The 16586-nt window shown below is 31.2% G+C and overlaps 1 protein-coding gene across 5 annotated transcripts in view; it reads right to left on the bottom strand.

The window, feature by feature from the left end:
• Positions 1-16586, bottom strand: part of ADGRB3 (adhesion G protein-coupled receptor B3) — a 677430-nt gene that overhangs the window by 398523 nt on the left and 262321 nt on the right. For 4 of the 5 annotated variants that reach the window (XM_033102727.1, XM_033102728.1, XM_033102729.1 and 1 more), the window contains 2 exons: positions 11169-11279; positions 5419-5580 (listed from right to left, as the gene is read on the bottom strand). In XM_033102727.1, coding sequence (XP_032958618.1) covers positions 5419-5580; positions 11169-11279 — 273 coding nt within the window. The remainder of the gene's footprint in view (positions 1-5418; positions 5581-11168; positions 11280-16586) is intronic. The other variant, XM_033102730.1, reaches the window with a different exon arrangement.

Raw genomic sequence — 16586 nt, 5'->3', positions numbered from 1 at the left:
AGTGACTTTTATGGTGTCAGGAAAAACCAAATCTGGAAATTTATAGTACATATTTTTATAAAGCTTTTTAACTTCAAATTTTAATTACTAAAGGTATTTTTGTGATTTAAACATGTAGATGTTTAAATCGCTGTCTTTTGAATAAGAGGGAAGTCGCAAAAACTTTATGTACTCGCATCAGATTCCCCTCTTGAACCTGTTTTAAGGAGGGGCAAATACGAGGACCTCTTTCTAACAACCATGAAACCAGAAGAAGCCTTTCTTAGATTGAGATTTTTTTGCAAAAAGCCCATTAGTGTTCAAAGGTTAGATACTTTCCTTGCACTGGCAAATCTAATCTCAACCCAATTCTTAATATTGGGTATAGTAAGTAATAGCACCCCATGGATAACACAAACAAAAAAAGAGCTGGGCAAAATGCACTCTGGTTTAAAAGTTCCCTTCTTACCTCTACTCTTATCATGGTAAACAAAGTTCATAAGCAGATGGTTGAAATGACACCCACAGAAATAAGTAGGGTGAGTAGAAATTTGTAATAGAAGATGACAAAAAATATGTTCATTTTTCTCCTCAACATTGGTAGAGATAAGTTTCAGAGGAGTTATGTGAGTATATATAGCATATCTGACTCTTTTGCATGTATATACTAATCAAACTGTTACTGTAAAAACACATATATGATACCATAATTATGAGGCACGCTGTTCTCTTCTATTTATGCTACTGATTTGTTCCAACTGGTTGTGAAAATAGTTCAAATATTAGAAAACTTAGCCAAATGAGAGTAATATTCAAAGACAGATTCTTTAAGATTCTGTGAAAACTGCTGGAAAATATATATTTTTAAATGCTATATGAAAATAAAAGCAAAAGAGAGAAATTACCATGTTTACATTTTCCCATTTACTTTTGAGAAAACCAAAACCAATTTGTTTTTATTGGTATAAGAATAAATAGTAAATCTGTATTTGTCTAAGGAAAAAAATACACATATACATATATCGACATATAGGTATATATGGTCAATTACAGCAAGATATTCTAAAAATCATTTATATTAATATATTTTATTATGTCAGATGTATATCTTTCACCAATTTTTTCATTTATTTCTAATTATCAAGATTTCTCCATGTAAAAATCTTGCCTCCTCCTGTTTTCTCCATAAAGTGTGAATACACTATATGGTATTCACATTACTGGTTCTGTTTATTTTCTCGTGATCAAGTTACACTGCCCTATCTATATGCATTGAACAATCCCAGAAAAAAAACTGCTAAATTGGCAGATTTTCCTCTATTAATCTAAAAGAAGTATTGATTAATCTTTATGTCTTAGTTAAATTATAAAGCTGGAACCCTCTGAAAAGGAATGTTACTTACTACTTTTTAAGTCTGTATTGTTCCCTGGTGAAGTTTTATGACTCTTCTATATCACGTTTAAAAAGTAAAAATATGTTCTATTTGAAAAGGACACAAAATTATTAATAATTTGTTATTTTAGATACTATCAAATTAGTGGGAAATGATAGCACACATAATTTTATAGATGCTATTCATAAGATTTATGTTAAAGATTAGATATTTTATTTTAATGGCAAATATTATGTAAATTCCTTTATTTTTCAGTAGAGTATGAAAATTTGTAAATGATGTAGTCCATTTGAAAAATGTATTTGAAAAACCAAGAAACTTTAATCAAATTAATCAATATTTATAGTTTTCTTCTTTACTGAGACACTAGCTATATTATCACATCTCTATTCTGTGCTATTTAGAGATGAAATGAGGAATACACAATACATAAATTATATTACTACCAAAGTTTAAAATAAGAATACAAATTATCTTATGATTTAGATTGGGATATATAAAATAATTCCTTTAAGTAAAAAGGTTTTTTTATTTCTTAAGAATAAATAGATGTGAAAACTGTGACAGTTACAAAAAACATTTTCAATACCATTCCTTAATTGAAATAAAGTACCAAAAGATTAGAATACATATATAGAATATACACAGAGTAAACCGATGCTTTTCAACAAGGGGTAATTTTGCCCCCCCGGGGACAATTGGCAATGTCCAGAGAGACTTTTGTTTGTCACAGCTCAGGGGAAGGAGATGTGCTACTGACATCTAAGGAGTAGAAGCCAGGGATGCTGCTAAACATCCAAAAATGCTCAGGCCAGCTTCCCCACAACAAAGATTTACCTATATCAACATGTCAATAGTACCGAAGTTGAGAAACTATGGTCTTCCATAAAACTGACAGTCAGAAATCAGGACAGGAAATATAAAATTTAATGCAGCTCCCTACTATCCTCAGTTTACTTTCTGTGAGTTTCTATCATTTTCCGCTCTCAAAATAACAGTTTTTGAAGAGACTATGTCAAAAGCAATAATTTTGCAAAAGGCTGGTTATCTTAGGATCCATAGTAGAAGACATTAGTATGCAATTTAATTAAGACAACCCTTCTTTTGAAATTTGAATAGTATGGTAAAAGTTACTAATTTACACTACTGATTTGCCTTTGATATGCAAATAAATATAAGGTCTAGTTCTATCATTGTACATATTTTGTGGAAAGTAACTTTAATATTCCGTTTGTCCTTGTGTTATTTTCATTAATTAAATGCCAAATATACTGGCGTATCCAGTGTGACAAGTAGGTTATTGATTTCTGAGCTCATTTTCTTCTTGGGAATATTGGTAATTTAAAGTATTATTTCAGAAAGCTATTTATACTGTTTAAAATACTATTTAAGTTTTTAAATTCACTTTTTGCCACTGTTTTCATGAAATAATGTATTGAAAAGAAATACGTCTTTACCAGTATGGCACAAAACTGAACAAAATATTTAACACAAAACATTTCATAGCAAAGACAATAACCATCTATTATAAAAGCTATCCCAATGTCTTACAATGGGATACTTATTCTACATTTTCAAAATAATGAAGTTGCTAAATCATTCATGTTTGAAACATGAAAAAGAAATTACCGAAACTCTTTTCATTCTAATTCAATATTTGAGCTACAAGGACTGGAAGATACATATATCTTCTTATCAGTACTCTTTTATCAAATTTAGAAAGACAAATCTATATGTCTAGGATGGTGAAGAGAAACTAGTAATTACTAGTTTCTCCAGTGGCCAAAATGGTAAGAGGTTTAAAAAAAATTCAGGAAAAAATTTATAATCATAGAATATTCTTCAGTTTTCTGGATATCAGGCACTGAGTGAAAGAAAGAGCACGCTGGTCCCACTACAGCTGCTGTCCATGTCCAGTGAAGGGATTAATCAGCAGTCTCTGGCACACTGATAGAGTGTCCCATATGTCAACCACATGAATGTGCATCACTAGTGGCTGGACAGGAAGCTCTGAATGGAGAGTGGTGGAGAACACTGAGCACCCACTCAGACTTCCATCTGGGGATCCACTTGCCTTTAGACTCTATCCTTATGTTGAAAGGATCTTGATTATTCAAAATGATGCTGACCAGATAAATTTATATGTCAGCTTAATTCTGTATTGACACTTTTCTCATGGGCAAGGGTGGGGAACTTGATACTATAACCCTTAACATAAATACTGTAAATAGGGGTCAGCCATAAGTATTATTCCAGACAATGTACTTTACCCACACCCAGCTGAAAACCCATTAGTATTTACCTATGAAGACGTCTGACCTACAAAATTTAGAAATGATAATTCTTAAAAACCCCAGCTCCTTATTGCTCTTCATCGCCCTTCTCTCGCCTAATGTTCCTAGAATCTGTCTGCATTAGGGCCCATGTTTTTGTCATCTTTTTTCATTGTCTTCCCCTTTCCATGACCAACTTATTTTTTCCCTCTGAATCTTTTTATTTTACACTTGATGTTTTTCTTTTTTCTCATCTGGTCTAATTCTCCCTGACTCTCCATGACTTTTTTCTGGTTTTTCAGTGGACATTATTTATTCTGTCTTCCCTGCCTTACAGCTTTCTGCACTGTTTAGCTTTTAATCCTACCTTCATCTACTGTATCTCCCACATCTGTTATAAAGGGATCTCCACCTCATTGCATTGTTCCTCCTCCATGTTCTGCCCACCACTTCCTTTAACTTTTGTTTCTTCCAAATTTTTTTATTGTGATAAAAAATACATAATGTAAAATTTACCATCTGAACTATTTTTAAGTGTACAATTTAGTAATGTTAAGTATATTCACACTGTTGTAAACAGATCTCCAGAATTTTTTCATCCTTCAAGTCAGAAACTCTGTACCCATTAAACACCAACTCCTCCAGACTCTTTTTATGGGCTGCCCTTGCCCATTCTGCTGGGAAATTGGGAATATCCCTGAGCTTCTCCCAGGCCTCCCACTTTCTGCTCTTGCGTTTAGTAACTGCAGAATCAGCCATCTCTAGAAAGGAAACTCAGCCAAAAACTTCTAAGCCACAGTTTAGCAAATGAAAGGTTGCTGCAGGGCCTGTCCCTTTCTTTATGCCCACCTCCTTCTGGAGCCTTCTGGAAAGGCTGAAAATGCAAATGCAGTGGTCAATATCATCCATCCAGGAAATGGCTGAACAAAATATAAATCTGGAGATTCACAATATTATCTGCTTTGGACTTATTAACGAAAGTCCAGATTCTTTTCAGTAGTTATTTTTACAAGAAAGCAGTTTGAAGAGGGAAAAACACCTGTAATACACATATATGCATCAAATGAGAATAGAATTGTGTTATAATGTGGAAAATCTGACTCTAAGTGAGCACGCTGTTGTGTTGTGCTCCATTTAGTACACAAGATTATATATACATGCATATATATACATATGCATATATGTACGTGTGTGTGTGTGTGTATATATATATATGTGTGTGTGTATATATATATGTTGTTTTTACCATTAATGACTTTAAGTTTACAAAGCAGTGGATAGCTCTGATGAGAGCAGTCACTTGAATGAAATAAACAGAAAGTCCTTTGGTCAGGGGCATGATTTTCCTTAAAAGGGTCAAATAAGTGGTAGGAAAATAGCTGACTGCCTTAATAACTAAATGAAACACTGCCTTAGGCAATGGGTAGAGATCATATTTCTAGTGTGCTGGAAAATTACATTGTTCTTCAAACATTCAACTGGACATTTTCACCCTCTAAAATAAGAAAAGATATTGAACCTTAAACACTATTAGAAATTTCAAGCTTATAGTTGTTAGGATAAGGGAGTCACTTATGTAATTTCTTGACTGCTCTGAAAGCGGAAATAATCACATTACATAATACAATTTCACAGTTGAATAAAATCACACTTATCCGCTCTAATTAAAATGCCTATACCCAGTTCATATGAAAATAACAAATCAATTGTTCCAAATGCGTAGCATGACACAATTCAATAACATCCACAGTTGTAGTTGCTGCTAACACTACCTGGACAGAGGGCAGTGTTATTGCAAACCCTTGATTCTCTTAATGGGCCGCTGCAGTGTGTCCCGTAAGGTGATACACAAGTTCTGGTTCGCACCTGCGACCCTTGACCACAAGTAACTGAGCATGTGCTCCATTGGGACCACTCTTCCACACCAGATTCACCTGCGTGCAAAACAACAAATAAACATGAAATACTGTCTTGAATAGTCATCTAGTAAGCATCATACCAAACTGACATTAGGACATGCAAGAATAATTCAAATGTAAAAATGTGACAGTACATTAAAAGGTATAAGAAAACATTGCAGAGAAAAAGAAATGTAAAGGGAGATACATATTATGCACATCATGCTAATACAAGGTCCAGGTTTGCTACAACCTTGTTAGCAAAACTATTCTTCACCAATTCCACTGGGCCACGGATACTCTGAAGGGGCCCGTCAGCATTTTTGAACAGGAATGATTGTTGAAGTGATTCTCTTCAGGCTTTGCACTTTGATGGAAGAGGAAGCAAAATGTATTGGTAACTCACTCTGGCTTTGGCGAACAGGAATATAATGATGTATTCTTCCCTAATTCTTTATTGTATAACTTCCTTTCTAATGTTGGATGAGGTGGAGCCCAGGCAGTTTGGGCGTATCTAATTTTTAATGTGCTGAACACTGACATTTATAATTTATTCCTAGTGCAATTCCTACTTTTTCACTCTATGACAGCTATTTGTTTTGTGATAGTTTATTGAAAACCTTCTGCCACAAATTTTCCACATGACCTAGAGTAAAAAAAGTGATTTTTACTTGAAATGAAAGAAAATTCCTCTATGGTTTCTACTACTTTAATATGGAGCTAAATTGTACTTTGAAATAGGGCCCTAAAAAGCACTGAAACAATGTCTATTGTTTCTATATAATTTGTATCATTATGTTAAGTCTTGTCCCAAGGAGACTAAAGTGAATAATTTCTAAGACCATTGCAACAGGCTTCTAATTCTATTCTGGCATTATGTTCAGGAGATATTTTTAACACTGATTTGAAAATGTGTAGTTGCTTTTCCCCAATTACAAAATTGGGTCATTTACCCGTTGGCAGGAACTATTTAAATTAATCATTTAGTTGTTGAAAATGTTTACAAGTGAAGTGTTTCTGAAAACTTTGTATCACTAATGATATAAATCAAGGGGCAACTTGTATTTTATAGATTCCGCTTGAATTTGCTTTTGGAATAGAATCCAAAGAACAGAATATGATCATGCATTTGTCCATCCTTTTTGAAAGGTGGGGAAATGACATAGAGATTACTCGCAGTATTATTGAAGGCAGCAGGTCCACAGACTGGACAGACGGACACTGGGCCAGAACGTAAGTCAATTTACTGATTTCTTCACTGAGCATTTTTTTCAAGAAAAAGAAAAGTGTTGGCTGAAATAAAACATGTGCTTGACAAAGTAGTTGAATTTACATTCTGGTGTAAACTGTTAATCTCCTGGAGGGCCCATAACAACTAGTTACAGACAAGTACAGCGCTGCAGACCACACTTTGCGTAGCACCGTTATAAAGTATTTGCTCTTACACTGGTCTGCATTATTTACCCAGAGGCATAGATTTTATTGTATTTATAACTGGATATATATCATAAGGCTACAGACAGGGGTAACTGGGATGATATATTATATTAAATAGGGCTTTTTTTCAGTGTTGTGATCATGTGTGTCCTGGAAATACTACCTATGTAGATCACCATTGGTTATTTCAGTATTTTTTGCCTTTACCAATTCATATATAATTCATTAAAAAGTTATTAGATGACCATTTGAATAATATTTAAAGCCATGCCTCATAATTTGTTCTTTTACATTAAAGAATACTCTATCAATATTAAAATCATTCTATAAACCCAATAATATTACGATCATTGAAAATATCCACACATATATGTATATATGCACATATATATTTATCAATGAAAAATTAAAGCTTAAAGTTAGGGACAATATAATGCAAATTTTTTCTTTGATATTTCAACCTGTGTTTGTGATGAGATTAAGTTAAATAGAACTATTATGGTTGCATGTTATTAATTAAAAGCCAGAAAATCTTGAACAATGTGAATTCTATAGTAAATAAAATTCTATAGTAAGCAAAATATATTGATTATGAATAAAATGTTACATTTCTCCACAAAAGCAGTCCTTCTCTTACCCTTGCGTTGTTAAAATGGCAGAAAAAAAATAGTTTAATTAAACTAAGCAATGAATCATCATCAAGATCTAATTTTAAATGTATTCTATACAAAAATGTAAAAATTTGGTTTGCTTCTGAATATATGTTACTATAGTGATTTTGAACAGGCTAAGCAGTGATGCCTGGATCATGAGAGATTGCTTGGTGCTCAGAATTGGCCTTCTTCACTCCCTGAAACTGATGGTTAATTTTCTTGATCAAAAGCAAAATAAACAGATGAACAAAATATCGGCTTTCAAATTATGAATCAAATTTTGCCCCTCAAATACTGGCCTACCTACTACACAAGTGACCTTGCTATATCTCATCTGCTATAGTTTCAAATGACATTTCCACTGAATAATTATGATTTCCATGCTGTCACTTCCTCATTCCAAAAGGTGTGAAGACTAGTCAAGCACAGTGAGTCATTGTGAGAAGTAGCTAATATATTTTATAAGAAAGGTATATTTTTTAAAAACTCACTAACATTAAAATAGTAAAGTATAATACAAAGTATTCCGTTTTTTAGTGTATGTGTCTTTGGAGGTAGCAAAAACTAATCTGGTTCCTTAACTTGCAACTGAGAATACATATTAAATATTGTGTAGAAGGCTTCTGTATTTAAGGCACTATTGAGGCTCTTTACCTGACACAAAAGATGAAAGGAAACTGGAAAAGCAATGCAATGAAAGTCAGAAGACCTGTGTTTGATGGAAAACTACTGAATATTAGCTTAGTGACTGAGAAAGTCACTCTACTTCTCTGAACTGCTCAGTAAAATGAGTAATACCTCTACCTCAAAATATACTTGTGAAGATTAAATGAGATAATGTATGACAGGACATTTTAAATTATAAACAAAACATTAATATAAGATTTTGCTAGTATGTTAAAAGTATGAAATTAGAAACACAATTTTGTATTTTCTGTTTTAGAAACGTACTATATATTCCTAATGTAGGCTTTTTTCCCTACTGGAGTAAATGATGATTTTTCTAAATAAGTTTGTCTGAAGCCATCTTATTGGCATTTATATTTTATTAAATATCTGTATCTTATAACTTCATTTTATTTCCCTTGACCATAAATACAAGTTGTGTACTAGGCTATTGGAGCATTGTCCATTTTTGTTCAAACTAGCTCATATCAATTATTGGACTGACCAAAACGACGAAGTTATTTTGATAAAGTGATGCAACTTTACCAATGTTACTCTTAAAAAACAAACAAAATAAAAACAAAATAATGTTTCCAGTCATTTTATAAATGTTATAGAAACTTTGTTTTTTAAATCCAGGGTTTACTGATTGAGAAGCCAGGTTACTCATTTGAGAAGTAACTCTTAAATTATAAATTTTGATTGCTTTTGTTTTGTTTTTCCTTAAGACTAATATAAAAACAACATTATAATACCTTTTATTATTTAATTTTACCTCTATTGCATTATTATTTGTTCTCAAATGAATGTTAGCAATGTTATCATTGTTTTTATGTAACAACCATTTCTTGGTTTGGATGACAAATAGAAAAGTTTTATAAGTAAAACTTAATTTTTGTAAAATTTTGTGTGACACTTAGCTGTATTTATGCAGAATAACTAACTTAACATCCAAAGAATGTAGAATCTCAGAAAACACTTAAGGTAAAAAAACAACTCTCTTTTATCTTTATAATTACCTAGTGTCAAAAGTTTTTTATGTATTTAAAAAACTGTTTAAAGTAATGCAGTTTTCCAGTCTTTTATCAGTAGCATAGTAATTTAAATTTCAAACAAGTATTAGACATGAATTTATATTTGCCTATACTATCCTTGGTTTAAAATTATATAATTAATATTTATTATTCATCAATTTGAGCATCCATTAAATATCTTCAAACTGTAATTTTGAAGTTCATTGCTTTTCCTGAGTGATGGTTACAACATGGGGAAATGAATGTAAAGCTCCTCATAGATCTACTTAATAAGAGTGTCATCGATTTTTACCAAATGATGTATTATTATATACTAGATGCAAAACAATGCCTGGAAAAGAATGAATAAATGAAAACAGAAATTAGCAATTTCTCACCTAGATAACATAATGTTCTTTGTGATTTGAAAATGCGAATAGCATTTTCATGAAAACTGAATTTTCTTGGTATATGTCAGAGGCAAATCCAAAAAGTGAATTTATGTAAGATGCAAGTTTACATAATATTAAGCATAAACTAATTTTACCATAATATTGGAAATTCAAAACTATGGTTTACTATTCACTCCTAAGTGACCCCAATTTGAAGGCATGTCAGTAAACCAATGTCTGTACCAAAATCCAGATAGGCAAGTTTTCTTCATTTCTGGATTTGGCTGTAGCATATACATAAAAACGCCAAAACCGATGTCCTTATTGTAGAATTTATTCTAAACATACTTCCTGTTATGAGAATTATTTGACCTACTTGCAATCAATGTATTAAAATCTACTACTCACCCATTACCAACAGCACAATTCACTAAGAATTTGCATTTTTAGTTGCAGATTGAAATCTATTTTTCTGAACAAATAGTATCCTAGAACATATGAACTAAAGGAAATATTCATTCTTCAAGGGAATTTCATCAAAATCATTCTGAATGTCTTGTCAAAAGACTGGTCATGTACTAGAAATTTCTATATTAATGGTAAAACATCATTTAGATTGAAATGCATAAAACTTCATAAAAACATAAAACTGTTAATTTCCAAGTTTCTAAAATAAAAGTGACAGCTGAAAATTTTCACAACAAAACTTAAACATGTTTTCATCTAAGAATTTACCACATGTAATGTATCATGATGAAATTATAGCCCATTTATTATGATGAGCCAAAATATGAATGTATTTATTTGCATTTGAGGGAGGATTTTTTAAAATAATTAATTTAGAATTAAAAATTTTATAAACTAGAAAGTCATTTTTGTTGATATTTAATTATTTGGTATGTATTACAGCTTACTAAAAAAGACTGTCACCTTTTTATTATTTAGCTTACATAACAAAACCCTCCTTACAAATCAAAAATATTAAATTCTAAAAAAATTGTTTCTAACATTTCTATACATTTTAACAATCAATTAATATTTATATGATGTATGACTTTTGAAAAAATATTCAACATATTAAATACTGTTACATTAAATCATCCAAAGTACTATTTAAAATTCTAATTCTAAAATGTCCAATAATGATTATTGATGAAATAAATAACTTTGTTGACTTTCTCAAAAGTTTAATGATACAATTTAAGTAGTTAATCAACATAATTAAATAATAATATGTAAATCCTAAATGTCCCATACTGAAAGTGAAATAAATCTTACACATTTTCTGTGCACTTTTCAATTCACAGCTACTTCATTTATGGACTTTAACTGGTGACAAAAAAATGGTTCAAAAAAAATATCAGCTCCAAAAACTGACAAATGTGCAGCAAAAGATTATGAAAACATGCAGTGGTTTCATTAAATTAACAACAATAAATAGAAAAATGTAACTAACGTATTACCAGTTTGTGCCATAAATTTAGCAGCATCAGCTTGTTCCTGAGGGACACTTTTTTCATGAACAGATCGAGGTCGCTGACTTTTAATTGTATGATCTCCCATCATTCCAAATTCTAAAGACAGAATAAAGGTATATGAAAGCTGGTGTGTAGACATTTGTCACAAATTACATTACTGTCTCATGCAATATGTTCCTACACATACCTAGAAGTTACTGATTAATTTCACAATTCTAAACTTGCTAGGCTGATCTGGTTGGAATATTTCTAAACTCAAATTAAAAAAAAAATCTATAAACAAGAACAAGATTTCAAGAAACAATAATAACAGTCAATGAAATGACACATCAGGTTTTAAGTCAGCGTAATTAACAGAAGTAGTGTACTCTTTTCTGATCATGTTTTGAAGCAATACATTAGAAAAAATACAACCACAGTGTTAACTGTTGTTTTTCAGAGATAGAATCCTGACTGCGTAACAGCTGCTGCTTTGCTGAATAGTAATCACTCTCACAAGCTTTTCAGCACTTTTTTTGAAGAATGAGTAATCTTGTAAACTAGCTTTCCGGAGGCAAACATTCATTTAATGGACTATTTTTCCAAAGATGAGGTTGCACTTGGTGTCCTCAAAAGCCCATAGAAAATAGTGGCTGAAATAATCCTCATTCTCTCCTGCCTTGTCCCCAAACAATTCCGCATCTCTTTTCTAACCTCATGTAAGAGAGTGTGTTCTCTTTTAAATGTTATGTTGAAAAATGGGAATGACTCCAGGTTCTGTCATTTAGTCCTTTAAAGGTATACCTCCTAGGAAAGGTGAAAAAATCTGGGCCTAACACAGAGGAAAATGGGGGAGAGCAAAAATAAGTTGAACAAAGACTAGATTCCATGTAATATACTTTTGAAAATTAATATGCTTAGAATTCTGCAAGGGTTCCATACTTACTGCACTGTTGCTATAAAATAATTTTAATAAAACCAAAGCTTAATGTATGGAAAAGTTATTAGTTCTGGCTCATAGGAGTGTAGGTAGGTATGTAGGTGAAGAGACTTTCTGAGGGACAGGAAATCATTGTGCTTTCTGTCACATCAAGAAAATTGTTAAGCCCTTAAGACCAGGTCTTTAATACGCAACAAAGATGATTGGGTAAAAGATGTTCTAATGATGTGCAGATAAATTGCCAGAACTACTAATGTCAAAATTTAGAAATGGATAATTCACTCGCTTAATGTTTTGCCTTTTATATCAATCTTTAAGTAACTTTCTGTTAAAATATTACAACTTATTTTTACAATTAAGTAGTGTATTTTGCAAGCATTAATTCTACCAACTCTTGTCTTTTCTGCAAGGAGGAAAGACTAGCACTCATTTTTGTCCATTCTGGCAAGCCCCCACATACATATTAAAGTATGATACCTGACAGACTGATTTGTCAGATATTCTTTCCAGATATTCTTCCCAAGGGAACATATCATAAGAAATTTGAGAAATCTAAATGTATGTTTGTTTTTGTTTTGTTTTGTTTAGATAAAATCCAGGCAGAAAATGAAAACCTTAATAAAATGCCAGTTGGTTTTAATCTTGTAAAATCCATCACTATTTTCCAATGCTGCCAACATCCTTTCATTTCATTCATTTATATATACAGCCTGAGCTACCTATACCATGTTTCGTTATGCTAATAAGAAGTATCTAACCACATATCATTTAATAATTTTGAAAATTTACCACTTAAAATGTTTATATCTAGACTCATGCACTATCCAATATTTTGAAATATAATATATGATTTTTTTTCTGGATCTGAAATAGCAAAAGAAGTTTAGTAGTAGTCTTTATTAACAGTATGCTTTACCTCATGTCCTCTAGAATTTATCATTTAAACTGTGGACATGTGTTGTGTTGTGTGTGTATGTGTGTGTCTATGACTTAACGGCATTTAAGTCAAAGTGTATGTTTACGTAAGTAAGTTTGGGATCTGATGCTCACAATAAGGTACTTTGGGCACTGGGAAGGCAAAATATATTAAAATAAATTATTTTATGCCCATAACTTCTTAACTACTTAGTAATTAACTTCATTACCTCTTCTAGTAGAAGACAATTCTTCAGCTCAGTGGCAGTATAATAGTCTGCAATCTGTTTTCTAAGGAAAAAATAGTTTATTTGTATATGGGCTAAGATCCTGAAATTTAATGGTCTGAGTCTATTGGTGGACACTGCTGAGATAATTTAAAGTGTCATATTCAACGTTTTATGATTTCTGAAATTTAAACACAAGTGAAGCACTTATTTTTTAAAACAGGCATTAGTGTTTGAGTGAACTACTTCATGTTACTAGCTGGAATGTGATTTAAATCTCTCAAACATCTATAATACAAATTGAATTTCAATAGTCTTCACTGTAGTCACTTCTACTTATCATCAATTATCTGTTTTATGAGCATTAATACTGATACCTTATCATGGGGTCACAGATTTAAGAAGAAATTCTTCAATCATCTGTGGACTTGTTCACATATTTTTTTACATAATCAAACTTTAAAATAAATTTTTTGATTATTGTTGTCAATATAATTTACTTAAAAAAGTACTTTGAAAACAGTGAGAACTAATATAAGCCCTTGATATAACTAAATTCTCCATTAAGATAGAAAACATGTTAACAACTTATTTCTTTTTCTCAAATGGGAAAACAACACTATGGTGGTATTTTCTGAATGTTCCATACCTATTGTTTCAGACCTAAAACAATCGGAATTTGTAAGTGACTCATATAAACCATTATCAAGCCAAGTGAGATTTTTGGCAATGTTTATGTGCCAAGTGTTTAAAAAAAAAGTTTGTTTTAGGGTTGTTATTAATGGTAAGATTTAACAATAGATATTACGGTTCCATCCATATTTCTCAATGGGATATTATAAAAATATTTGTGTTCTCTTTGAAGATGATATTATATTTTTCACCTCTAATGAAAATAAATGCCAATTAGATCATCCAAACCTTCAAAAAAACAAAAACAAAAACAAAATACCACAAGCTATTATTTTTGTTATTATTCTCTTATGTGGTGAATGGGGGTTGAGATAAACCTCTAGCATAAGTTCATCATGGATTGTTGATTCATATTCAAATGATTCTGAGTTGGCAAAGATAATATACTACATTAGTTACACAAGAAAAATGGCATAGCCAAATAAAAGATGATCTGCTTTTGTGAAAGCAATGAATAGCAAGTTATGAAATCAAATGAAATAATGTACAGCATAATATTGTGTATGTACATATGATACATGGCTTATGAAAGTACAGGGTTATTGCCTATATCTTTATGTTGATGATATTAGTTAAGTGGTGGTTAAATAACTGCCGTCATGTATAAAACTCAAATGACTGGACATGACTTCCATGTTCAGGTACATTTTCTCATAGATTCTTTCACTGTGCTTCTTGATAAAAAGCAGTAATCTCTGGAAGTAGGATACAATTAAAACTACATGAAAGAAAGGTTTTGAAAATGTATTGCTTTGAATATAGTTTTATATCTTTTCTTCCCCAATCCAGGAATATATAAGTAGATCATTAAGAAACAAACAGACCTGAAAACTGACACTTGATAGTCAATTGTCAGTTATGAAGTTTTTGTCTGGAAATCAAGAGTTAAAATAATGTGAAATTGAAGTCATCAAAAAGTTAAAAGACATATCCATTTGTTATTTTCCAAGTGTTTATTTTTTAATGTATAGACAACCAGAACATCAGATTAGTTGATATCAATTAGGACTTCAATCTATCTTGCAATGTAAATAATAACTTTGCATTGTTAGCTAACTTCCTTTGCATTTCTGCAGAACCATCGTAGACTAGGCTATTATTGCTTCTCAACAAACTCTCAAGGTTATGTCTTACTTTCATTCTATGGCCAAAGTGCACTACAATTTTTCATGGAAATAGTCAAGCCACTGAACCTTTTCTCTCATTTTTCTTCACCTAAAACACCAACTCTTCTAGCCATGCCTACAATAAATCCCCTTTCCAAGTTCAACTCCAAATAGCACCACATTCATGAACTATTTCCTAATCAACCAATCATAATCATCTTCTGCCTTCCATAAGTTCTATTTAACTTTATATCAATAATGGACTTTTAATTTAACTATTAGATTGTATTATTCCTCCCACTAGATTATAAACATTGATGAGAAGGAAGTATGACTTAGGGGTTTTGAAATCACTTCCTGCTTTACACATAGGTAGGGTTCAACACTTATTTATCATATAAATAAATTTCATGTTAAGAATACTTTTTCAGAATGCAAGTTTCTAGATATCTAGAACCATTCCTTTAACTTACTTGAACAGTTTGATGGGGAAAAGAATAAAATTCTTAGTGAAGTCTTGAAAGCTATTTACATATGAGTATGATGCTAAACATTTTTCTGTCAACAGGTTATCATCCATAAATATATTCAGGTTATTATTGAAATATTACCTTACTTAGAACTTTATTCTCACCAACCTAAAACAAAGTTTAATGTCCTAAAACAAAGCTTAATTTTGTTAACAAACATTTATTAATTACTTAACGTGTGAGGTATTAAAGTTATAAAGATAAAAAATAAATAGTCTCTGATACTCAAAAGGTCATAGCCCAAGGAAATTCAGTAAACATGGTCTGATATTCTATAATATGAAAATTTATATATTTTAATCAAAATATTAAAACATACTTAAGAGCCATTTTTATATTATTAATAATTTCCTAAATAATATATTACCCTTCACAATAATGACTTGATAATATGTCTCCAAAGAGAAAATACATTTTTTTAAACCATGCAACTGGACATGTGAAGTGACATTCCATTTGTCATACCATAATAAGTAACAGTATTAAATGCATAACTTGCTGGCAGAAATATTCTTTCATTGGCTGATTTATGGTGATGTAAACAAATTCTGTTAAGAAGCAACCAAATATTTTCTGAAATAAGATTATTATATTTAATACATTCTAGGTTTTATATTTAGTTAGGAGTATAAGTTATTGAATTTGTTCATTTATTTTATACATATTGGAAATAGAGTTGGCACAACTATTTTGCATGCATTTTTCTTTGTGCATAATATAGCTGGGGGATATTTAAATACTGAAGAGCAGCCCAGAGCATCAGTCATTCATATCCTTCTGTTTTCTGAGATTTAAAAAAATATATTTTTTGAAATGTGATCAGACTTAAAAATTGTGTTCTTTCACTCAACAAATATTTGTTGAGTGCTTATATAGCCAGGTGCTATATCAAAAGATAGCGCTTACTTATAGAGGATAAGATGGGAGGCTGTGATATCAAAGACATTTTTAAAACTGGCATGAACTATTAGAAACACAGAATTTAAAATTAGACATCATTAGTTGAAATTCTG

The sequence above is a fragment of the Rhinolophus ferrumequinum genome, chromosome 3 (assembly GCF_004115265.2).
Source record: "Rhinolophus ferrumequinum isolate MPI-CBG mRhiFer1 chromosome 3, mRhiFer1_v1.p, whole genome shotgun sequence".
NCBI lineage: Eukaryota > Metazoa > Chordata > Mammalia > Chiroptera > Rhinolophidae > Rhinolophus > Rhinolophus ferrumequinum.
This window is presented reverse-complemented; position numbering and strand designations above follow the sequence as displayed.